This window comes from Vipera ursinii (assembly GCF_947247035.1).
Source record: "Vipera ursinii genome assembly, chromosome: 3".
NCBI lineage: Eukaryota > Metazoa > Chordata > Lepidosauria > Squamata > Viperidae > Vipera > Vipera ursinii.
Genome location: NC_139516.1, coordinates 67,838,725 through 67,865,120, shown reverse-complemented (window position 1 = coordinate 67,865,120; position 26,396 = coordinate 67,838,725). Strand labels below are relative to the sequence as shown.

The 26,396-nt window shown below is 35.8% G+C and overlaps 1 protein-coding gene across 4 annotated transcripts; it reads right to left on the bottom strand.

The window, feature by feature from the left end:
* Positions 1 to 816: 816 nt before the first annotated feature.
* ATG4C (autophagy related 4C cysteine peptidase) lies at positions 817 to 24,875 on the bottom strand. Of its 4 annotated transcripts, none has more exons than XM_083359907.1 (12): positions 24,821 to 24,875; positions 21,839 to 22,017; positions 20,632 to 20,763; positions 17,316 to 17,399; positions 16,542 to 16,775; positions 15,733 to 16,060; positions 13,787 to 13,857; positions 11,147 to 11,283; positions 9,147 to 9,225; positions 8,349 to 8,425; positions 6,023 to 6,142; positions 817 to 2,974 (listed from the first exon to the last, which is right to left on the bottom strand). In XM_083359907.1, exons 3-12 carry the CDS (start codon positions 20,717 to 20,719, stop codon positions 2,804 to 2,806), a joined length of 1,389 nt encoding a protein of 462 aa, XP_083216033.1. In that variant the 5' UTR covers positions 20,720 to 20,763; positions 21,839 to 22,017; positions 24,821 to 24,875; the 3' UTR covers positions 817 to 2,803. The 4 variants fall into 4 exon arrangements, with proteins under 4 accessions (XP_083216033.1, XP_083216035.1, XP_083216034.1 ...); XM_083359909.1 differs by lacking the exon at positions 24,821 to 24,875 and adding an exon at positions 24,634 to 24,803; XM_083359908.1 differs by lacking the exon at positions 24,821 to 24,875 and adding an exon at positions 24,660 to 24,803.
* Between the last annotated feature and the right edge of the window lie 1,521 nt (positions 24,876 to 26,396).

The window sequence follows — 26,396 nt, the reverse complement described above, 5'->3', positions numbered from 1 at the left end:
ATCCTTACTTGGACATCCATATGGGAAATGCGGAGATAAAAAATGAATAGATCTGTTCCACAGAGCAATGCATAGGCCATTTCATCTTAAAAGCAGGAACAGCCAAACACATTTAAATCTGTAATCCTTAAATATACTTTATGATGTAAATCATGCTACAAAACTGTGGAACTCTTCTTGTTCAAAATAACCACAGGATTGCCTTGCATGACTTCCAAGTTTACTTAATCCAGCTGTTTTAACTCACCTTTTCTGTAAGATTTCCATTCTTCAGCATTAGGCCTAATTTCAAGACATGTTCTTGAGCTAAGCTTCTATAAACTTTTTTTTGCTATTCATATAAAAAGTAATATAGCTATTCAGTTAATCAGCTCTGTCAGAATGTTAATATTGGTTACAAGAAACTGCTTATTTTTTTAGAAAATAGAATGAAATCATTCCTTGAAGGAAAAAAATCTGCATTTTAAACTCAGTTTAAATGAAATGAAATCTTGTTTATATAAGGTATCAGCTCTTCCAGAGATGCAAAGATCTATAAAATTTCACAAAATCGTGCTGTAATATACCTGTATGTTGGCTGCTGGCTCACTCCACACTTTTAGATTTATATTTAAGGATTTTGACGTTAAGAGGATAGATATCCAAATTGCACTTGGAAGTAAAAAATTAAGCAGAACTCCCATCCAACCATTATCTGTATCCAATATTATAGGCTATAGTTTAACAGTAGCAAAATGAGAGGACGGGGCCAATATTATATTAAAATTTCTTGTTAAATTTCAATTACAACAGTAATGAGTAGTCATTATAAGATCATACTGTTAAATAATAATCTTTACTTACTCTTCAGCTTACAATTACAAAAGCATCACTGGTAAAAATACATTTGACCACAATACTCTGCCTAGAATTCCATGATTACATCCATTAAACATTGTAGGGATTGACACAAAATAACACTAATATTTTGATTCCCTGGTTCTTTATGCACATTAAGCTTAGGTTTTTTAACAACACAACATTCTAAGTATTGGTTTCCAACAAACTGGTATGCTCTCTTACAAACTAACCAATTCCTTTATCTTAAATTAGTTAAGTGAGGAACAGTTGAACCACTTCATGGTCATTGGGATACTTCAGTCCTAGGCTCTTATCAAGCATTATCAAAAATATTTTTAAAATACCCCGTGTACCTTAGTAGAAAGACAATAGCATTGCAATGAATCCTTTTGAAGTCAAGAACTGATCTGAATTCAAAACAGAAATTGTGGGAAAACTGGAAATATGAGAGAACAAGCCCAAAGCATCAACAATTAACCATATCTCAACAAGCTCAGTATCTTTTTATTGCCTGCCATATTTGCCTACTAATAAAATGTTGCTACTGTATATACATTTTAAAATGTTTTAAAACATATTTGATTCTTTCAGAACACATTCAATAGATTTGAAGGATACTCAAGGAAACATCATTTCTCTTCAAATGCTACCATTTCCCTGAATCTGTTGGAGCAGGCGGATACAGTACCACAAAGATCACTTTGATACATCTAAATGCTACTTACCTATTAGCTAAAATGATCATCCTAGCATATTTTTTACAGTAGTGCACTCTTAGGACAGATGGTCCCCAGGATGTCACCTGCAGTAGTTATACTGCTTTAAAGAAATCCATGCAGTTCAGTGTTGATTTGCAAAGCATCATTGTAAAATGGCTATGTCAGTGTATTTACTATAAATGCAGACTATAGGATTAGAGATCCACTACAGTAGGTAAGACAGCTCAGAACTGACATCTGTCGTTAAGTCACTTGCCCTAAACAGGTGTCAGAAGTTCTTGAGGCATTTCTTGACTTTCTAATGCCCCTGGGCCAGGAAACATACCTGTTGCTATATATATATAAGGTGTATCCCTTTTTTCTGCTGTGTGATAGCACCGGTCAAAGACGTCTGGTGCAGAAACCAAATGTATGGAAGATGCTGTGCAATTTATGAAGTATGCTTAGAATGGGCTAAACTTGACTATTATGCTGAGCAAATTGTTAAGATGTGCCTGAGTACAACATCAACATTGAACACTGTAGGCCTTCAACATTGATTGTCTTTTATTGTCTTTCATTAAGTTTAATTACTTTCACAGTACAGGTTCTGGGTTCCTTTTAGTTTATTCTTTTAACCACCAGGAACAGAATTACTCATTCCTAAGCTTTTTGACATATTAATTATAAATCTGTTCTTATTAATTATATGCCAATAGACGCTTTGTTTGGTAAACTGTACATTTTTATCAATTAAAACTAATATTTAATTAAAAGGTCCATGTGATATGGCTTTATGTGGTTCATATAAGGAATTCCTCCTGTTCAATTTTCCATCTTTTTTACTTTTTTCATTGTTACTTAGACTAACAGAATTCAGACAGTTTGGGCTTAATATCTCCTGGAATTCAGCTGCTGGAAAAACTGATGATTCTAATCTTGCAGGTTAGACTTGAGTCACCACTGAGTGTCTATTCTGTGTCACTTCCCAGCTGAAGTATTGTGCATGGTTATGCAAAGCAAAGATTACTGGGCAGTGGTGCCTAGTCTTAAACTCTAGGATTCCTTTTGTTGGAAGTCAGAAAACAAGTTTTGAAAAACTGATCATTGATGATAGTCCTTAGTAGTCTACTGCTTATTGCCACACGTTTTTATTAATTACTTTTAATTGTGTTTATGTTGCCTGTAGCTTTTAGTTAAACCATTTTGTAGCATCTGTGAAGACTGAGCATAAAATCATTTTCCATGAATAAATAAAAATGTCCTCATAGCAAGACAAAGTCTTCATTGTTAAAACACGCCAACGTTTTGTGTTCATCTTCGGAGAACATTGTCTTCTCTTCCTGGACTGGACTCGCCACAAAATCGTAGTCTCTGGAATGTCCGTTTACAAAAGTAAACAAGGGATATTTCTCTTTAGACGAGGATTTCAAAATCTACAGTGAAATGTATTGGAAAAAAGAACATGAATTAGAAGACCAATGCCAAGAGTCTAAGCATATCAGTTTGAAGCAAAATGCACAATCGTTTAATGCACATCTTCCTTTCAATTTTATTTGTTTCATCTCATATTCCTCCTCATGTTCCTCCTCAGCAAAGTGCACACTAAGCCATATTTATAATGACAATGAAGTCAACAAATATTTCCCATTAAAGGCAACATTTAATCACTTCTTGGGCATGGCAAAATTGAATCAACAATATTGTCACTCGTATTTACTATTCTGCATCGGCTTTGGAGGCTGCTAGAATTTTAATCTAAATTGCATAAATGGTTTCAATAACTTATAAAACTAAATTAGTCTACAGATAAGGTGCATAAGGGATTGGTCAAATCTATATCCGAAAAATATTAACAGCAATATTAATCTGACATATTGAAAAAAAATCGAACTATTCAAATGGGATAAAATGTTTTAGAAGGAACCAACATGCTTCTGGAAAATTGTCTGAAGGTAAAATCCAATTCTATGAATTTTATTGGGCTCTTCAGTTTTAAACTTCATTCTACTATTCTTGAATGTATCCTCCAGATAATATGGAAGTAGTAGCAGGATTGAGGAATAAGAATAAAAAGGAGAATCGGAAAGGGAAATTTTTAAGGTGGAAGTTGATGGCAAAGGATCTCAAGGGACATGATAATTAGGTACAGACTTTTTATTGCTTGGCTACTGGATCAATTCAGTTCCCATCAATAACAAAAGTTCATGGCATTCTGATGCCTGCTTGGTAGCCTGTGAAATTAGCTGGTGGCTAACCCCTCCTATTAATTGACAGGTGTCTTAAAACTTGACAGCCGCCACCTATTAAGTGTCTCACTACCACGTTACTCTTTGATCAGGGATAGCTGCCACATTACAGATCACTTAGCCAGACAATGTAAATTGAGTTTATTCTAGCAATACATGCTATCCGAGTCACAAGATGAGGCTTCTACTTTCTTCAGTTAATTACTCCATCCTATAAATATTAAGTTTAAAGAAAATGTATGGCAACTTAGGACAGTGCAATATTCAGTAACTGCTTTTATGGAAATAATTGTACTAATATTTCATTCTCCCTATACTGATGGCTCTTAAGATACATGACAGCTTTATAAACCACCAATGATGTGAAACTCATTTACCCAACAGAAAACCACATTAATGGTCTCTTTTTGACATTCTCCAAACATTTGGCACATAGTTCTGAGTTTCTCTGGATTAAAAATATCCAGGCTATAACCTGGCTTTCAAAAAATGAAGCAAAGAAATGTGTCCCCCAGGATGAGAACACAGTCCTAGCTGTGGCTATGATTACTTTAAAATAAACCCCAGATCTGATGTTTTTGCACTTGTAGAATAATTTTTCTTTTATTAAGGCACTCCTTAATAAAATTAGACCTTTCTATATTTCTGATCAATGGCTGGTTTCTAATACAGCTATTTTTCTCACACAGATGATTTTAGAATGAATCGTATATAAAATGTTATTCTCCAACCAGAAAGCTAGAAATAACATGGGGAAAAAATTCTGAGGAAAAGTAATTTTAAACATTGCTCCCTTCCAGAGACAGAATTCTCATATCTGAAAGCTAGTGGGAGTTTGACTGCCAGTACAAACTGTAAGCTTTAAAGTCCCTAATTCAAATGTCATCTCAATAATGAACTTTCCAGTCCTAAATAGGCACTTTCTCTACACCCCAAGAAGTTCTATTAAAAAAAGTTAAAAATAACTTTACCTGGGTTTTTTCACCTGTTTTTTAAAGCATACATTTTACTTCCCCTCCCTCCCCCAGGTTTGACAATATATTGATTTAAATATCAAATAATTTAAAAAAGCAAGTCTGAATCGGCGTGAGATACTAAAAAGTACTCATAGTATATTATTTTGACCTTTGCAATTTGGCTTCTTAATGCTTAAATCTAATAAATAAGTAAACATAATAGCTCTGAATTTTATAGAAGTGATATACCATGTAAACTGAAAGAAGAAAATAAAAGTACAAAATTAAAGTCCATTTAATTGTCCCAGAATTCTCTAATACAACTGGGCAAAATAAATCATATATGACAGCTTGAGGAAAATGAAGAGATTAGTAGATATGAAAAAGCGTGGATAAAGTGAAAATGAAATATTTTATTGCAAGAATATAGCAGCAGCTTTCTTTCCATGTCTTAAGTAAAACTATTTTAATTTTTTTTCTGAATGCACTAAAACAAATGCTTATGTGGTTCTGGGAAATACTTACTTTTAACGTGGCGCTAAAACACCATAACGATATTTATTAAAGTGTAAATGTAATGAACATACTTCAACTAATGAAGAAATAATCTACAATTTATTTGATTTAATATTTCCATTTAAAATCCTCCCAGAGAAATTGATTGTCACAATACACTTCTTCAGGCTCTAATGACTGGAAAAGGGATTGTTTTTTTGTAGATATATTTTTGTTTAAATGCTGCCACCTGGTGGGATAAACCTCGACTTGTGAGGGAGAAGGATTGAATTAAACCAGTTTTACTCAATCTGGAAGCTGCTAGATTTGCTAGAACCAGAACACTCAGAATTCAGAGCTGCAGCCTCAGGACATTTAGAGGGTACCATGTTAGGAAAGACTATCTTACGGTATCAGAAATAAGTTAACTTGGATGAAATATCTTCTACATTCATATTCTGTCATAATACAGTCACTTCAAAGTGCACTTTAAAATGTAGTTAAATTTCAATAAGAGAAAGACATAATGCTCTGCAAACATATCAGTTTTTGCTACAGTTACTCTGCTTGTTACTGAATCCTTTACTTGAGACTTTACTAACTCACTTTTGCAGGTTTTATTTGCAACAATTTAACAGGATCACAACAAGCCAGAGTCGAGGTTATTTTGGGGTAGTGCTGTTCATACTATGACAGCAATTTAAGTTCTACTGGTATAATTGAAATGCATAAAATACAACCGAGCAAATGAGAATGACGTTGTTTTCGTCATCTAAATATTTACCTTAGTTATTTCTTCAGCAGCTCTTTCAAAACCTTGCATGTCAGGACAATACAATCCTATGGTGCAACTTGGATCCATTTTTTTAAACGACATCTTCTTTGGAGAAGGGCAATGGAAAGACTGCAAGTGACATATAATCTTTTTAAATGGTTAATAAGCATCAGAAAAAAACTATGATACAAATGTCCCTGGGTGGTTAGCAAATATTTATATGCAACAGATGAAGGTTAGGCTTTCAACAGGGGGAAAAAAAGTTATGCTACCCTCCGTTTGCTTCTCAAATAATATTTCAGCCACCTACAACGTGGGATAACATTGAGGTGGGGGAACAGACATGCTGGCAGAATTCTTCACAGTGTGTGTCTTGATTCATTTTTTTCCATTTTTCTTCCATTATTTAGTCCCCATTTAAATGTGCAAACTGTTATTTTAATGCTCGCTATCAATGATAATGTTTCTAGTACAAGATATTTAAGGCCCACTCCACATTCTCCTCTCTGTGAAAGGGAGAATGGAATCTGGAAGTCTTTTATTTGAAATCCCAGAGATGTTCAGCCAATCAGTAAAGGCAGTATTAAATTACAATACTGGACTAAACACAGCAGCCAGCAAAGATTTCCTAATGGAGTGGCAAACTTCCTAAAGGACATTTTGAGATTTTTTTTTTGAGAAGCTATTAATTACAGTGAATTGGAAAATAGAAATAAAAAAACACAATTAGCACAATGAGGGAAATGCTGTATATACAGAAATCAAATTAGTTTCTCATTGTGTAATGTTACTGTTACATTATTAATATGTAGTGATAATAATTGCTACTAATTGATATGTTTTTGGATCAATCATTAATGTAGTGGGTGATTGAAAAATTATATTAATAACCTATACTTTCCATCTGTACAGTGTACAGTTGACAAGAGTACCACAAGCCTGCAATAGGAAAACTATTTAATTTGCTTCTAGAAAGAAATTTGAATATTTTAGCTGCTTTAGAATTTGCTTCATTATGTGATCAAATGCTATCTGGTTTCAGAGAGATTTCTTGCACTGAAAACTAAATTAGCATTTTGTCTTCATATCTCAAAAAGTTTAGATAGCCATTTCTTAACTGTGGCACAGAAGAAGCTGAGATGATTTCAAAAATATCTGAAAAACTCAACGGTTGGCAGACTAATTTGATATATATGCCATTATTACATTCAAATTCAAAGGTAATTGTGCAATTTAATTCAATGAAGTTTTCTGGTGGAAATATGTAAGCTTGAAAAGCTACAAATAACTGAAGGACAAACTTAAGTTGATCAACTGAGATGAGTCCATTTTTTTAGTTTCAAAGAGAGAAGCAGGATTGCCCTAGAACTTAAAATTCACTGCAAAGAGTATTAGAACAGCCGGCAACATAATCGGGGACAGTTCTCTGAGGCATAGTATCAAGGAGATACATCAGCACCACTATAAGATCTAAGTGAAATTCCGCACTGGGTCTTACTAAAAGCAGACCACCTCTCTATGCAAAAATTATGAAGTAGAATCATAAGCCAATCTTGTACAATTTTCCCTGTACAAATACACCCACAAATATATACACATTTCAAAGGACACAATATACACAAGACTCTCCGTCCCATCTGTTCATGGCCTACTCCCATAGGCCAAAGATCTCTGCATAACAGAGGCCTGCACATTTAATGTGCAACTCAGCAACTACCAGTCTGGGGGCAATGAACATATGCATATGCATTAATTAATTGGTAGATTTTATATCTACAGCTTTGTTTGGAGACTTCAGCAGGTAGCACTGCTTGTTTTCTTGCCTAGTACTTTCCAGCCTTCTACTGAGCATCTTTGTATCAGTGAGGAAGAAATAGCTTTCCTATTAAAGTAATATTATCACTTGGAGCACTTGACTTTGGGTTAAACATTTATGAACATATTTGTGTCAAACACCTGGGAAGACTCTCATCTCTATTGCAGTGCAATTGGATATCCAACATTTGAAACTCTACTAACTGCAGCACAGTACAAACTAGCCTAGAGGGAGGAAAGTCACAGGATAGAGACTGCGCTGCTAACACAACAGACTCCTTGTAAGAGGTGGGATTCTCTCAAGTTAAAAATGTGAGCCAGGCAACCTCCCAAAAAACTATGGAGGTGTATTTGATATTATATATAAAGGATCAACATTTGACAGAGGTGGATCTCTTTTTCTTTTCTTTTTTTTTTGGCTACTCTAGATTTAAAAGGAAGAGGAGGTGGAAGGGGTGATTTAATAATTAGTGTTTGGTTCATCCATGAAGAAAACAGTGCTGTTCTTTATCCATCCTACCTCAAGGGGGAAATCCTTTACGCTGACATCTACAAAAGACTGGCAATAATGAGGATCCATGTAAATCAAGCTGTCATCTACAAGGACAAAACAAAAGACAAGTAATTCAAAAAACACTATATTATTACACTGCTTACAATCCAATTTCTATGCAGAACAGGAGGAGGTGTGGGGGGGGGGGTAAGAGTCCCCTTAGCAAGTCACTGTCTGCCAGGGTATATTCATTGACTTGAGGTTTTTACAGGGCGGATTAACTTCTGCATAATCAAATATGCTTGTAGAAGCAGAATTTTGATAAAGTGATAAGACTGTCATTTAATTTTTGGAGATAAAATTACTTTTACAAACACACAATTATATATACCTTGATTTTGCCTATGAAAAATGCATCGTATTTCCTCATCATGACAAGGAGAACATACTTGCTTGTCATTTGGTCATCAATTTGCACCACTTAAACTACTAAAGGATAAATACGTAACTAGGATCTGCCAGGTAGTAAGCAGGGAAAGGCTCAGGGAGTTTGATGGAAGAGATAAATTATGCCTTGTTTGTGCAACAAAGAAAATTATACATATTTTTACAGAATCTAATTATAACGTGGGGTAAATGACAAATGACTGGACTTTGGTGGGTCTGATAAATTAATAAAGAAATCTCTGCTGTTTTAATCATTTTTCTTTCTGCGGGGGCTTATAATAACTCCAAAGGTCTTGGAATAGAGATAGAGGGACACACACACACACACACACACACACACACACACACACACACACACACACAAATTAAAACACTAACCTTGAAATCCAGCAAAGTAATATGACTGCTTAGGTTTGCCTCCGATAATGCCAATGCAGTAGTCGAGGCTCAAAATTCCCTGTTTTATAAGAGTAGATTAACTGAAATTTAGACTTTTATGGCAGGAGATTGCAATGTAACAAGTTTAGACCTGTGGCCTTTGATTTGACAACAATGCAAGCTGTTTGCAAATCCTTCAGTGCGCAAACAGGAACTCTTTATTTTTGGCTGATAAAGAATAACGAAGTATTCAATATGCAAATGCCTATGTATAAATAGAATCTTTTACAAAAGGGAATAATAAATCCTCCATTCACAAGCTCTGGATTGCACCTTTTTAAATGCAACAGGAAATCATAGAAAACATCCTAGGGCAGGAGTCTGCAACCTTGACAACTTTAAGACTTGTGGACTTCAGCTCCCAGAATTCCTCAGACAGCATTATCAATGTTGCAGACCCCTGCCCTAGGGTAAGACCATAAAATAGAGATTTGTTAGCCCAAGAATCTGTGGAGTTCTGGCCCCTGTAATAGCTATTAATCAAAAAAGGAAGTTACAGTCCATTTTATCTTTGCAGGCTATAGATGAAAAAGATCTAGCATCTGTTAAATCTGTCTCCACCCTGTCCTCCCATTCTCCTCGTCACCATCTTCATTTCTTTGACTGTTATCCTACGGGATGCTAATAAAAAAAAAAGAGTATGGCATTCTTACAACTTCTGTCTGCCTTACCATTCTTTTAATTCCAGACTTCAGGCTCCTAGAGAACCAAAAGATTCTTTAGATACGTGCTGTCTTGCTTTCATTTAACAGAATAAGTCCACTTTAAAAAAAGACTAAAAATCCAAATATAACAGTTGGCAAAATTGCTTTCTCCCAACTAACTTGACCCTTTCAAGCAAATTCTATTAGAATATTAGGTTTTCGTGGTGCTTATAATTATCAAGCAAAATATCAACATATGCTGTAATTGTGTGAGTGTTACAGCTCTCCTTGTCTTACATGATAGCTACTAAATGATACAAAATGCCAAATGGCTCCTGTTGTATTTTCCTGTTGCATCTTCAACAACTCGTGAATAATGACATGGCTTCTTACGTGAGAATGAAAGTGAAGAGTGTTTTTCTTCTTTCCTGTTTATTTATAATATTTAAAGCACATTCAAGAATTCTGGACAATGTACAAAAGAGTCAAATCCCAATATTAAACCCTTCCAAGGAGATTGAAAGGTCAGAAGAATCCCTGCTGAAATAGCTTCTATGCTCTCTCTATCCTTAGGCCTCAACTGGCTCGGGGTATTTTTACAGGGCAAGGTTAAATTATTTTTCAAATTCATTTTTAGAACTCTTTTTTCAAAGGATAAGGGGGGACGGGGTTGCAGGAGATAGGAAAGTCTACAAATAAACTGACAGAAGGATATGAACTACCTATATAGTAAAGAACTTAGACTTAGTAAGGCAAATAATTAATAAGACCAGATACACTGAAAGAAGGGTACAATCCCCTATTTTTTCACTACCAATAGTTTTCTAACTTAATTTGCCCTCTATTCCCAAATCCTTGGCTCAAGAAGCAAAACACTTTGCCGAACCTCTAATACGAATCTGTGTACCTAACAAATGCAGAGTAGTCTTTATCATTCAATGTGCCCAAAATCTAGAACTAGAGGTAACAGAAACATCAATTTCAGAGATGGCCCATTGCTGATGTTACTGGAAATAATAATCTTTACATTTTATGGGGGGGGAAAAAGTTGGAAGCTATCTGATCTCTGAAGGAATCGCCAAAAAAGTGTGAAGCAAGTTCAGTTTTTATGGTGAACTCTGTAGCAGGAAGACAGCTATTTACGTTCTGGAATAGCTGTACTAGCTTACTTTTAATACTTAGGATTTTCAATCATGACCATATACTGAAATTTCAATTATTAATAGGTTAATTACCACTTTCAATCTTCTTGCCATTTAATGTCCCACTCTGAAAAGTGACTGACTCATTTCATACCTTCACAAACTCCAAGTATTCCATATTGGTCCGTTCACCACCAAGCCTGACGGGAATTAATATAATAACAGATTTGACTCTTGTCTTTTCAGAATCCATGAAAGAGCAGAGAGCATCAATAACATCCGACTTGTAAACTTGAAAAGAGAAACAAAAGTAAACAAGCTTTATTGAAATGCATTTTAAGTGTAAACTGAGTTGCTTTGTCAAGAATATCAAAACATCTTTTAGAATAAATTTGTAAGCAGAAAAAACATCTTGTCGTTTCACTTTATTGGTGTGCACTGATGTGTGAAAATGCAACAAATGCCACCAACCAGTGATGGCTTTAGCAGAGACCTGAACCATGCGTATGTGTGTTGAGACTGACAAGATGGCAGATGAATGTTGCTATACAAGCCCATTCCTTTTGTACTTGCATGCAACATCGACCTACAAACAAAAGAGACAGGGTTGTTTGATTTGCGACAAAAAAAACCTTGCTGACTTTGACACCCAACCCACATTATTTGCAGATACTGCTGGGATTCTACATTAAACATTTCACCCCTAAAATTGGCAGCATAATTATTGTATGTAGGCAAGACATGAGATAAAAAAAAACATATTGCAAGAAAAAGAACAAGTCCAAAACAGAGCCAATGAGCTTAGAAGACCATTTTAAGACCAGATTTTAAAGAAATTGAGAGCATGCGCAGCCTAGGCAAATCAGAATGTGCATCCACAGTCACATTTCTTTTTCCAATATTATTTAAAAACTTAGAAGTCCATGCAGCAATTATCATTGTTTAGGACTCTTAAGCCCTATGACATGTTGCCTTGTTTCCAGACATTGGGCTAACCCAATGGTCTCTGCCTCCTTCAGAAGTCAAAAAGAAACTAAATTCTACGAATGCAGATCCTGGATTTATCCCCTTGTGTTTCACAGATGTCATAAAGGATAGTTAATACTCCATAAGAAGTGTAGGTGACACTGTTCTGTTCCAGCCTATGACTGGCCCTGTTTGTGTGACAGAGACAACCCCTTTTTCCTTTTGACAAATTAGTAGGCTGGAAAAAACCCAACCCAAATTTATTTACAGTTCCAAAATGATAAAGTCTTTCAAACAAAAAAGCAGCAGAATATTTTCTTCAATAAATGATTCAAAACATCAAACAAGAGTCAACCAGATTAGCAAGAACAGACCAGGATTCTCTTCGAATGTCTATGAACAATTGCCTTCAGCAACCAGCACTGCCCAAACCTTCCCCTTTTATTATCTGTCCCAAGGCATGGCTTCTCAATGCCTTCTCCTCCTTTCATTGAGTTGCCCCATAGATTTTCTCTGCTCTGCTCTGCTGGATTGCCTTCTGCTTCTAGCATCTCTGAACAAATTCAGCTGTGACTCCTCTGAGTCCGACACCTCCTCCTCACACAGCTGAGCCTCATGAGGAACACAACTGGAGGGGCCAGGCTGAGAGTCCTGCAGTGCATCAGAGCTTCCCTCCAACACTGAAGGCTCTCCAAACCCCTCCTCCGATTCCTCAGACTCAGCTGCAGGGAGCACAGACTGACACTGAATCACACAGGGAAATTTCTTCACTAGTGTTCTGTACCAGCCTGCTACCGGCCCTGCAGAAAAGGCAACCCCTTTACAAACGGCAAGAGGCTGGAATTACGTCTGCCAAATTTATTACTACAAAAACAAACAAGACACGAACCAAGATACAGGAGCTTTGAAACACTATCCCAGCGGTTGCTTTCAGCAAACCAGCCCTCCCCACACATTCCCCTTATATAGAGTTCAGGGCGTGGCTTCTCTCTGCCTCCTTCCGAGAAGCCCCATTGCCTTCCTCTGTTTACTCCTACTTGACTGCCTCCTGCGTCGGGCGTCCTTGAACAGGGCCAGCTGTGGGTCATCTTCATCCACACTGTCAGGCTCACACAGCTGGGTCTCCATGGTGACCAAGTGGGAGGGGCCTGCCTGAGGGCTATCATCAGCAAGATCTTCAACCCCCTCAGCAAGGTCTTCAACACCCCCCTCCTCCTCTGAGTCGTCCGACCCAACTGCCGAACCCACAGGCTGACCCTGAATCACAACAACTAGGAGTTCAGGCATAGCTCTGTTTTGAGCTAAAATCGGTGCCTTCGGGGCACTTATAAACTCACTGTTGGTGTTCACGCAACATCCCACATTCCACCCAATGACTCAGTTAAATGGTTAATGTGATCCTAATGTACTTTACTTTCCTAAGTAAAATAGCAGAAGATTTGCTAGCTTTTTCAGTCAAACACTGAAGTGACCACAAGCTCCTGCTGAATTTATTTAAAGTGTTTTAATCTGTTTTGAATAGAAAATTCTGTCAGATGCAATTTTATAATGGCTTGATACAGAAAACTGTAAATGTATACTTTTCCCTTCGTAGTCTAGGACACACACAAGTCTACAAGACTAAGTTTGTAACTGCAAGAATATAATTCTTTAAGAATTATATAAGATGGAACACTCCCAGTCTAGTTTTAAAAGACAGCCTTACACCAGGAAAAGCTATTCATCTGACCTAGGAAACTTTGATTCTAGTATTACATTTTTAGGCTCTCGATGAAAGTTTGGGAAATATTTTGAAGAATGATCAAGTACATAATACACTTTATCTTACCCGTACAGTCTTGAGCAACGTAGATGGTTATTCCTTGTAATTCTGGGTCCCTTGCTTTTTCAATTGCTTTCCTAAAGGTATACATGACAGACACATTTCAGGTAAGCCACAAAAGGAATTAAAGCTATACAGTCCTCAGGAAGTGTTTTTTAGAAAAAACCACAAAAGTTTGAAAAGCCAGCTTTAAAAGATTACAAATGTAAACACATGTGATTTAAACTGTAAAATGTGATAAAAGAAAAAAAGGGTTTTTTTAAAAAAGGCCAATACATTATTAGATTTATCATGTTGTATCCATATATGTACAAAGAAACAAAAAGTGGACATATATACGTACATACATATGTACACATACATATACTATAGACATAAAAGCAAAGATAGTCAATCAATGAAACAATCCCAAGGTAAAAATCTAAACATACCTGTTTCTGTAAATGGATTTATGATTTTAACGGCTTCCATGTCACTATGAATAGGTTTGTTATACTATTTGCTATAACAAAACAATTCCAAAGAAGCACAAGTTTTTATGTTTAACTCTAAGGTTGAAGAGGGAAAGAACAGGCCTTCAATGAAAAAATGGCCAATGAAATTGTTACCAAAAACATATACCGGTAATATGACAACTGAATATGTAAATTATCAACCAAAATTGTGGGAGAACAGTTAACAAATTTCTGTGCTAAGTTCATTAGTTACTTTTACAAATGTAACAGGCTACATAAATAACTTCAACTCTTACACATTACATTATTTTACCACTTTCATTCAAGGAGACTGTTCTTGCTATACAAAACCATGCGCACCCTGCATTTTTTGGGCATTTTAAATTTTTAGAATGTGATTTACTTATTGGGGCTAATTTAATTTATTTTTAACCTTGTATATTGTATTTTAACTGCCCTGTACACCGCCCCGAGTCCTTCGGGAGAAGGGCGGTATATAAATCCAATAAAATAAATAAATAAATATATAAAATTTTCAGATATTTAAAATTACACCTGGATTTTAGATTCTTGTCATTAGATGACTGTAAAATTGCAAAACATAAAAACTATAAAAATAAAAGTATTGTCCAAAACAATGGTATATAATCACAATCTATACTCCAAAATTTGACTTTCATATAAAAAGACTAGGCTGAATGTTGGACCCTTTTATTTTTTATTTAGATGTAATTATTACTAACCCTATACACTTAATGTCTCATGAGAATATATTGATATGTTTGAAAATATAAGTTTTAATCTGACAGTTCAATTACACTATCAGTATATTAAAACAGGAAGTCTACAATGTAGGTATATTTCAAGGTTAAAAGAGGTGCTAGTTTTTATAATACATCATTAAAAATAGTGTAGTTAAAGGCTAAGTTTGTAATGCATCTGGTTAAGTTTCTCATCCGGAGGACCTACGGGAACATTTCAGGAATTCGAAATTGGACAGAAGTTCTTCAATACTTTCATGTTCCTGCGACATTTTTTTATGATTGAATTATAAATAATCAGGTAAAAAGTAAAGGTAAAGGTTCCCCCCGCACATGCATGCTAGTCGTTTCCAACTCTAGGGGCCGGTGCTCATTTCCATTTCAAAACTGAAGAGCCAGCGCTTGTCCGAAGACGTCTTCATGGTCATGTGGCCGGCATGACTAGACGCCAAATGCGCACGGAACACTGTTACCTTCCCACCGTAGTAGTCCCTATTTTCCTACTTGCATTTTTACGTGCTTTCGAACTGCTAGGTTGGCAGAAGCTGGGATGAGTAACAGGCGCTCACTCTGTTACGCGGCACTCGGGATTCGACCCACCAAACTGCCGACCTTCTGATCGACAAGCTCAGTGTCCTAACCCACTAAGCCACCACGTCCCTAAATAATCAGGACACATTGTTAAAGGTCTATTTTTTAAAAACCAAATTTGTTTTGTCCAGAGTTTTGTTTTTACCTCAAAAGGTGCGCTACCACTGCTGGCCCATACCAGTCTCCAGCTATTTTTCCAGAGTTCTTTCCATATTCTATCAGCCGATGCAAGCCAAAATTGGCAAATGGTGAATCGCCAAACCAAGAGATAATTCTTCGGTGATACTGCTCCTCCACACTTTCTTCAGTTCCCTGCTTGCGTATTGGACTTTTAGGATGAGTTGACTGGCTCCTGAATTCTCTTTCTCTTATAAGTGATGTTTCAAGAGATGCTGTGAGCTTTTTTACTGTCTGACTTGTCCATGATTCAGATTCTGGATTCTCAAGGACAAAGGCATTGGCCCAAGTCCAATCTGTGATAGGATTAAAAACATTATAGCTTAGTGAAAGTTAGTTTGTTCTGACATTAAGTTATTTAAGAAGATTTCTACCTCTTTGTTGTCTCGTTTCATATTAAATATTAAAGTTAGTTATTCCATAAGCAAATGCTGCATATGGATAATTTAGCAATTCTACAATAAGCATTTCAATTAAATTAAATGCATAAATGTACAATAATATGAAGCTTAAGTCAGCAACGTAACAACATCCGCAAACACCCATTCAAGAGAAAAAATTATGGTAATTATTGTCAAATATTTTATCCTTATAATTTCATATTAACCAAGACAGTTAGCATTAACTGTCTATGAGATAGTACTAAGATTTAACTGAAGTTAAATAGTTTATACTTCAATTCTTTCAGAGTGTTGGTTAGAAACTCTGATATGAGAAGCCTCCTCAACTGTTTATCAAGAATAAACACTTTCTTTCACACAAATCTTGGTAACTTACCTCTACCAAGAAAGTGGAGAATAAGTCCTTGAGCCAGAAGCATTTGGCCAGTCCTCAAAGTACAGCCCCAGCCACAGTCTGTGGTTAAAACCGAACCCCTGATTTGGGGAAATTCTTCCCTGTAAGTCAACCATATTCTAGAAATAAAGTCTTTACGGAACTCTTCGACATTTCTTGAAAAGCTTTCATCTGTCATGTCATCACAGGAACCATTTGGTGACTGGTCACTGGGCTCTGTAAGAGAGACATCACGCATACATGTTGTAAAAAAAATGAAAACATGGAACACATTATCCCCAGTTTACTAACATTGTACATCGTATTGTAAGAAAAGGCCATTTTCTATAACTGTAAATGAAAATAGCTTTTACAGATGCAGCCACTGGAAGAACGATAAAGAGCAAGGACATGCTCTTTTAGCAGAATTCAAGGACCTTGTTAAAAGTCTCCGCATTCTTCTCTTCATAAGATAAATAAGATTCAGATAAAGCACTGCTTTGAGTTGATTATAAAAGTTGTCTTAACCCTACAATCCCTTCTTGGGAAAGAACTTTTCCTCCTCAGAACAGATTCAGTGATCACCTTAAGGAGTTGTGTATATTTCCAACTTCTTTTGCAGTTCCCCCCCACCCTCAGGAGGTGTGTATGTATCTGAACTGATCTAATACTCAAGTATTTTCAGAAGCTCCTGCAAAAATAAAATGCAAGGTTTTGTTACATAAATGTAAGAACCAAAACCAGCAGCCACTTGGATTTAAAATTAGGTACACATACCATCACTCTTGAAATGGTAGCATTTTCCCAGCAAAAAGACAGGAGAATTTCTGCTAAAGTAAGTTTTGGTTTTCAGTACCCAGCCTACAAATAAAGACAAACACAGATTTTTTTAAAAGCTGCTCCATCTAGATCGAGTAAAAAAAATGATTTAAGGAAATTAAAAATAGGAGCTTTCCATTTTAATCTGAAACATTCTAGCATCTTTTAAAGATGGGAGAGAAGGAAGGTGTGGCTTAGTTTTCAAAATATCATTATTAAGCCTCAAACCAACTTACAGTAATTCTCTAAACAAATATTTCTTTCTTTCATTCTCTAAAGCAGAGTTTCTCTTTAAAAAAAATTAAGTTTTAAGAAATGTTAATTGCAATTATACACACACACACACACACACACACACATATATGCAACCTTACATAAAAACCATATAAGTATCTAATAAAAAATCCCCCCCACCGATGCTCACTGTCATGATAATAGCCACAGAATTAAAACTCTGCCCCTTTTTATATGCATCATGGAAAAAGGGTGTTGACTGCATGAGTACAGTCACCATCTTGATTTTTTTTTTACCCCATGTCCCTGCCTCAATTACACTAAAGCACCAGGCTAGAAACTAGGTAACATTTATTATTAGACAGGTCCATGATATAGGAGAAGAATCGGGAGTTTGCAACAAACCACCCTTCCCTCCACAAGTCAACTCTCAAAAACTGCTGACCAATATTTGTTCATCTCGGATGGTACAGATGAAGGACTGCGATAAGCGTTCTTCCACCGCCCAGAGAACCCAGTGGCGGCATCATCTTTTCCTTGAAGCTTGTAGAGGCGCTGGATGACAGTATAATTCACCCTAGAGGCACCATATTGATTTTTTTTTACCCCATGCCCCTGTCTCAATTACTCTAAAGAAATGACTAAGGCACCAGACTAGAAACTAGGAGAGACTGAATTCTAGTCCTGCTTTAGGCATGGAAAACCAATGGTGATTTTGGGCCATCAATCTCTCTCAGTCCAACTTGCCCTCATAGGGTTGTTGTTGTGGTGGGAAAGGAGGAGGAAGGAGTATGATACCTTGAGTGCTTTACAAAAATAATAAAGGCAGGATAAAAACAGACAAACAAATAACAGAGAGAGAGAGAAATTAAAAGCGTGAATAGATTAAAAAGCCTGTTGGGAAGAAAACCTGCAATTGAGCAACTAAGCAAAAATAATCAACCCACACAAAAATACCATTAACAAATATGTCAGACAGTTGGAGTGTCAAGGTCATATTTTGTTGTTTTTAATTCTTCGTTATGATTCATAAGAACATAGAAAATTGTCTGGTCTCGCCTCTTCAATACAAAGCTAATTCAAAGGCTGAAAGTTTACAAATTTCATCAAAACAACTTTTATAGTCTAGCACACAAAATTTATTTCAGGAGTAAATAGCCACCTTTTTGTAACTGTCCAATATATCAAAAGTTCTTTATGAATTGAGACATTTCAAATCTCTAGTACATAATTTACTATTTTACTGATATTTTTGTCTTTTAAATGTCTGCCAAGTTACTGGTTCATTATAATAACTTCTAACTAAAAAGAATTACAAAACACACTCATAACATGACTAGCTAACCTCCTTCAAATTTATTGCATCTTTGACATAGAAAACCTGACAGCCATCCTTTAAAAACATTCCTGGATTAGTTATTTATTTATTAAATTTACATGTTGCCTATCTTGCCATCAAGCAACTCTTAATGTCCAATAAACCCAGAAAATATTTTTTTTTGCTAAGGTCATTCACTGCTCAAAGTAGGATTCTCCAGTTCTACACTCCATTTTTAAAAATATATTATCCACATTTATTTTTGTAATGTTTTAAACTGATGCCACTAATAAATTGTTGGTTTAATGAGGAATACACACTGAAAGCAATGTGCTGCAGCCAGCAATTGCAAAAGCACTGTGCAGTCTGGTGTATTCCCCATTGTATGCCTGCTTACTCTCTTATTATCCCTTCCTTTCCAATCTTTCTCCTTTGCAACAGGGGAAAGAAAAACTTCAGGTCAGGTAGAGGACAATGTGTACTCACTGTAATGGCAATCATGTGAGTGAGGGATACTGCAAAGGTCGTAAATGCAGGCATTGGCCATATTTTTTTCAGCGTGACATCTTCAAATGGTTGCTGAACCAGGAAGTTAGTAAACAAAGAAAATCTGAAGCTGGTTAAGACTATCTATGCTTGAATAGGAATTACCTCAAAGTGTTGGATCAAGGAACTCAGACAGTTAAGCAGTTAATAATAGCCTAATCAAAGAATTACAAAGGAGAAAGCATGTCCACCAACACTGACAAGAACCCCGCTCCCTTCTAGCATCAAAGATGTTGTCTAGCTGGATAATGAAACCACTGCAAGAAAACAACCAAACTCAGAGAGGGTCAAAGACTCCACCAGTTCAACCCTAAGCTATAAACATTCTCTTCAATTAGTACCCAACTGTTAATTTCTTATGAGAACAAGAATCAAATTTAATTTTTCCACCTATTGAATATTGTGTGAACATAAAAACAGTCTTCAAAAATAGCCAACTTCCTGTTATGATTAGAACTAAGAACGTGTTAGGATTGCAAGAGTGCAAAGTAGTAATCTTCACGATGGTAAATAATCAGTAAAAGTCCTAAAGGTTACATCTGAATCTGAAAGCTTTAGACATGGCCTATAGAGATTTTCCAAATTAACTTTTTATTAAAGCTACTAAATATATGCGGACTAATCATATTTATTATAGTATGATTATAGTTACATTTTTATTTAAATCAAAGCTTCTTTTTCATTCTGATTTTACCTATATTTTGCATAATACTAAGTGCTGAATGACTGTTCTGACAAATCTGTGCTTTCTAACTGATTTTATGTCATGCTTGGCAGCCATTTTGTGAAGGCATCTAGAATTTGTTCCAAAATTCCAAACATATTCACCATCCCCTAAAGGTGGGGATTCCTGCTCTACACTAGATTCTAGTGTTAATTTCAATACAACACTAAACTGTAATTAAGTAAAAGCAGAACTGAAATATTTTACTCACTTGGCTGCTTATGAGTTCATTCAAACTTAAATCATGAAATTGACTATTTTTCTCCCTCATTATCTCTTCTGAACAAATTCCCTTTCCTTCTCTTGCTGATGTGTTTCACCTGAACCGGCACTAATAACCTTAGCATATTTCAGTCATTTGAGTAAATATACTATTGGTCAGCAAAAGCTAGCCTGCATTATTTTGCTAACTTTTTAAGTAAGACTTAAAAAGTCTATTACATTTCACTTACCATATTTCATATTATGCCATGCAGATACAAACTTTGATTTTATTTTCTCTACTTCATCTGTTCCAGTGGCCTCCATATTCAGATTCATGAGGAATAGCCATCACTATCTCAAGGACCTTAATGATTTTGTTCCTGCAAAAGGAAAGGAGTAAGACCAGCCATCATTATTCAGAACAGAACTGGATGCTTGTATTAGGTACTTGCATCCATTATGACCAGGAAGGGAAATAAAACCTCAAGAACATCCACTTGCATAGAGAAAAGCAATTGTAAGTTCTATGAATAAATAATAAAAAGCATTTGATTCCAAATATACAACAGTAAAATTATCATGCAAAGCTAAATAAAACATAATGTCCTCCAACTGCTCTCTACTCCACAATAAACTATCCAGTGTGCACGTATGTGTGGTTGTGCAACTGAGATCACCTAAAGGCTAATTGGAAGGCAGAGGAAAATATTTGAATTGCTGTACAAGGAACACCGTTTTATATTATGCCTATTCAGTTCACAGCAAAACTCAAGGCTTATCAATATTAATGCTCTATTTTAAAAAGTTGGGTTCTATCCCAATCCAAATTGCATGAAGCAGGTTGAGATGCAAATAAAAAGAACGTGCCTAAAGGAAGTATGAAACACAAAGAAAGAGACGGAAACATAAACATTTTGTTCTGCAAGACTAGCCCTAAACAACTTTAACAGAATGAAAATTACCCCACATCCAGATATGTTATTCAAAGTATCGGGATTAGCCTTTCTACTTTGCTAAGTCATCTTTCACTCCAAATATTTACCAAACTGATATGACTTTTCCTAAAGACTGGTCCTTTTGCTAAGGCACAAGAAGTGTCTCTTACTCAAAACCATGTGGCATGAAAGCCATAAAGTGCATCAGCATCTTTAAAAAAAAGTTGTGGGGGGGATTGACTTTTGTATATTCATGGTTTTGTTGTGTTAATAGCAGACAACCATTTATCTCTCTGCTGAGGTTCTTTTATTGCCTTTTTCACATCTGTCCAGGACATCCACTTGATCGCTGGTCTGCAAGTCAAGCAACCTGCGAAACTGTTCCTGCTTATTTTCAGAGATGAAATAAATTCACGCAGCATTTAAGTGATCTTGTGCAGAAATTTTCCTTTTCCCTACCGATTTAAATATATTTTCAGTTCCATTAACTTTATTGTACAAAATGTTGCAGGATTAATACCTGATTTCACCATTCCTTAGACAAGTTCAAGCCTAATGTTTCCAGTTGTGCAAAAGGTGTCTGGAGAACTCTTAATAAGCCTTGAATAGCCAAACAAAACTCCTCACTTCTCGTATTTGCCAGAGCAGGTTCCTCAGCTAAATTGTCCAGTGTCCAAACCTCGAACTGGAGAAAGTAATCTAAGAAAATTGGAGAAAGTAATCATGTTTTACTTATTTGATTACTAGATTTTTATTCCAATTTGCTAATAAATGGGATTTGCCACTTACAAAATAATAATCCAATTAAAATTAGAAATAGAATATACTTTAATACATAATACAATATTAAAAATCATGTGATCCAAACCATAATTCAAGTAATTCAGATTATGTTAGAGAAAGGAGATGAATTCTGCAATTTTGGAATGAAAGATAAAATGGCCATTTCTAGCATGCCCGAGTAACCCGTATATTTAGAACAACCTGATTTGCAAAGTTTTATATCTAGACTTGTTCATAATGATCTAGAACAGATGGTCTATTAAGTAACCTGGCAAGTCATTTAGGAGTGTAAAAATTTGAAGTGAAAATCATGAATTGATTCAAATGGCACTGAATACCTGTCCCCCCACCCAGACATTGAGTCTAGTAGGGATACAACCCCATGGATGAACCTGTGTTTCTATATTGCTCCTTTGGATATTTGAGTATTTTGTAGTTAATTTATTATTTATTTATTAATGATATACAAGACATTTACTGAAGAGGGAAGCTATATAGATTAGATATGGGCTTTTTTTCTCATAGAACGCTCAGAACGGAGTTCCGGCACCTTTTTTGGATGGAACCTTGTAGAGCAGGCAAGGCGGGTTGTATGACATGTGTGAGTTCCGGCACCTTTTTCTTTTACAAAAAAAGCACTGGATTAGATCATAAATCAAACAAAGCATTTGCAACTCTTTAAATGGTCAGTATACTCCTCGTGATTAGATCTTATATGCTCTTTATGTATAATTTCCTTTATGTCTTACAGAATTCTGCAATCAGCAATTTTGGACTTGGCTATTAAGAGCAGCAAAAATTCCATATAGCCAAACTGATGGTAAAAATCCAGTGATTAAAAAAAAACCCAGCTAGTGTGAGTGTTTTGCCTACATTGCTTTATTCAGGAACTTATAGATTGATAATGCCTTCCAATTGTCTTCTCAAAGCAATATGCAATATGCATGCGATCTGTAATATGCAAGCAATAGTTTGGGAGTTAAGCAGATCATACAAAAGGTGATCTATATGAAAACTTAACAGAAGTGATTTTGAAAGTCGGTCTGAATGCTGACACCAAAGGCAATTAATTCAATTTGATTTTGCATCCTTTTTGTTAAAAAAACTTAAGATAGCCACCTTCAAAAAGGAGAAAGACCACTTAGTATGAGAGAAGACAAGATTCGAATTATAACTTAGTAGCCTATAATCTTACATACATTTCCTTAGAAATTAAGTACTGTTGGATTCAATAACATTATCTTGGAAAACACAAGTATGCAATGTTTGATTACATTGTATGATTACATTGATCACTGCAGTGCATTCTTTTTAACTTGAGTAGCCATTACTTATGTCCTGAAGCTTTATAATTAATTTTAACTTTCTCTTTACATGTTAGATCCAAAATAAGCACATTTTGTCCAATGTATATAATAATCATCACATTTAAGATACAATATATAAAATTATAGAGTGTAATACAGAGGGGAAAATCAGTTTTTGGAATGCTAATTCACTTTTGGGTTGAAGTAATGGAAGATTTAAGGGAAAGATATAGTAGGGACTGAATCTGGACTTGTCAGGCCTGTTTTGTTCTCTTTCCAAATCCTGCAATGAAAGTCAATAAAGCAAAGAAAGGAGAAGCCCATCTAATACATAATCAACAGGAATTAACGTGAAAAAAGCCAACTAATCTTATATTCATTGTACTCTATATGTGATACTTGTTTCCATCCGATTAATACAAGTTCATGTTAGTTTACTGTGAAGATCCAGTGAAGATGAGAACTTGCAAACTGTTATAAATCTAATGTCTCCTTGGCTCCACTTCTCCCAAAATTCTAGGTTTGTGGTGAGGTGTTTTTTGCATTAAAACAGCACGTTTTTTGCTAATGATTTGATTTATTTGTGGGCTGAATGATAATAGGCAATAAACTCATAGCATTTAGCAGAATATGAAGAAAAACAACCGTGTCCTACTAGTGTCTTGCCAAACAAGCATTCTAAATGAGATCAAGCCACTTCCCAATCTTTTTTTCAAAAGCATTTAAAAACAAAAACAAAACACACACCAAATGGATTTTCCCCAGCTTCAAATTGAAATTCATTCCTGGAATTACTGCTCTGTAATTTCCAGATCCGACCATCTTTGCAGAAAAATCGGAGATCTTCTAGTTTCAATTTCAACTGAATTCAATTTCAATTGAATTCAGTTCTTACACACAGATACACAGCCCTGAGTTAAACCCGTTCAGTCACACACGAATTACTTCGCTTTTGCTCCATTGCTACACGTTGCCCCCCCCCGCCAATTCTCCAGATGATCAAAACTTCTATTTCAAACCCCTTGACTTGCAAAATAAAAGTGATTTTGACGACTCTCGGTACCTTTTTTTAAAAAAACCACCACCACCACCAATCTTTCAGACCTTTCCTGAATAAGGAAAAAAAGAAAACTTTCTTCGAAATAGCATTTTTTTTCCCTGCAGAAATGTCACTCTCTCTCCCGAGGTCCATCCGAGCCCCACGATCTCGAAGATTATTAATCACCCCTTGCAAAAGAGTCTTCCACGCACCGGGAGCTTCGCTCGGGGTTCGGAATCGACTGTTTCCTCCCGAAGAGAATCCCGCAAAATTCGAATCCCGCTCCGCGTCCAGGACACCGGAGCTAGCGTAAGGCGAGGAAGATACCCTCCCGCCCACCAAAAGCTAAAAAAAAAATCCTGTTTCGACTTACCACCGGATTGTTTTGACCCACTCCGGCTCCCGTTACTTATCCCCCTAGAGGCGCTGCTTCCGGAAAGGGAAACCAAATTTGCATGTCCAAATAGTACAGCACACTGTGTTACCATCATCTGATTCTGGGGGAATCCGACGTTGCGGCCGTCTCATTTGATACCTAGGCACGGACTGCATGTCCCAGAAAGCATTGCACTTTAGGCGGAAGTGGGCCCTCGGGGAAGAACTGCTGTTTGGGAAATGTAGGCTTCCAGTTTAGAAAAGTTGCAATGTTGGGAATCCGAGGAAATGGCCTCTGAAAAATCTAGTTTTTCATAATTTGTGCAATCCGCTGGGTTTTACGAATTAGGGATTTCTAATCGGTCGTACATTGCCACCAATTAACTAAAATAAACTCTATCCTCTTTTAATAGGTTGAAAATGAGCATTTTCATGATAAAACATTTCTATGAAGTATTAGTTTGTATAATTAGTTACAATATAAGTAAAATTCAAGGGTTGAGGTTTTTAAACTGTGTGTCAAATGTCCAGAAGTATCTACCCTAAATCATAATGAATATGGCCTACATCAGAAGAAACAAGTATACAATCAGATAGTTTTATATATGGGAATAAACCAGTGAAATCAGAGGAAATGGGGAATACAACAAAGAAACAATATCAGAACAGTCTGGCCTTCCGTGTTCTCAGTAGGGACACTTGTTGGAAGATAGTTATGATGGATGATGTTGTCACAGGTGAAAGTGGTTTCTCTGCATTGATTTAAATAATTTTGAATATTAAACCTTAATTCAGAGTAATACATTTAGCACACCATATTTTAATAGTTGCCAGTAGATGGCTCTGTTAATGTAATGTCTGGATAATTTATGTTATGGCTGTGTTTCTTGCCATAATGTATTATTTATTTCTTTGATTTACATTCTAGTACATTTTTTGTACAGAATTCAAGGTGACATGCACAGAACGTCTTCCTCCTACTTTTTGCCACAATTCTAAAGTAAAAGTAATCTATCAACTTCACCTGCATTATTTGAAAAACATAGCCTAGATATGGTGTACCTAACCTATGGTGTAGTTGTTATTGTTACTATCAGCATCTATACAAGCATTTATAAATACCCTAATGTAATCCCTTCAATGAAAAACCATGTCTGCTTCTACTCTTGTTCAAACCGTCACTGTATTCTTTCTCTTATTGTATTTTTTTAAATTTGTCTTTCTCTGCATTCTGTTTTGTATTGTGAACTGTCCAGGGTTGTTTTGGCGTTGAATGCTATCAAAATCAAATTAAATAAATAATAAAGAAATGATGAACTGAGCTTTACACCCACTATTTGTCTTGTATTAGTTGCTCATTAAGTATTAATAATCTACTGTAAGTTAATAAGTTCATAGGCACATGGAGCCAGTATCACAGCAAACCTAATCAGAGAATGATGCACACTGATTTCATGTTTGAGTTTATGTAAATAAATGTATAAAATCATATAAGGGATAGTTTAGTTTAGTTTAGTTTATCACGTCCCAGCTCTTGCTCCATACAGTAATCAAAAATAAAGTATCCCCAGCAG

Bases quoted from the DNA above. Each gene is read 5' to 3' on its own strand.
- ATG4C (XM_083359907.1), bottom strand. From the start codon at position 20,719: ATGAATCTGAATATGGAGGCCACTGGAACAGATGAAGTAGAGAAAATA. The intron at 16,776-17,315 runs GTATGTGTACCT...TCTCTCTTACAG, and splicing joins CTACCATTTCAAGAGTGATG to AGCCCAGTGACCAGTCACCA. The intron at 16,061-16,541 runs GTAAGTTACCAA...ATCCTATCACAG, and splicing joins TCTCCACTTTCTTGGTAGAG to ATTGGACTTGGGCCAATGCC.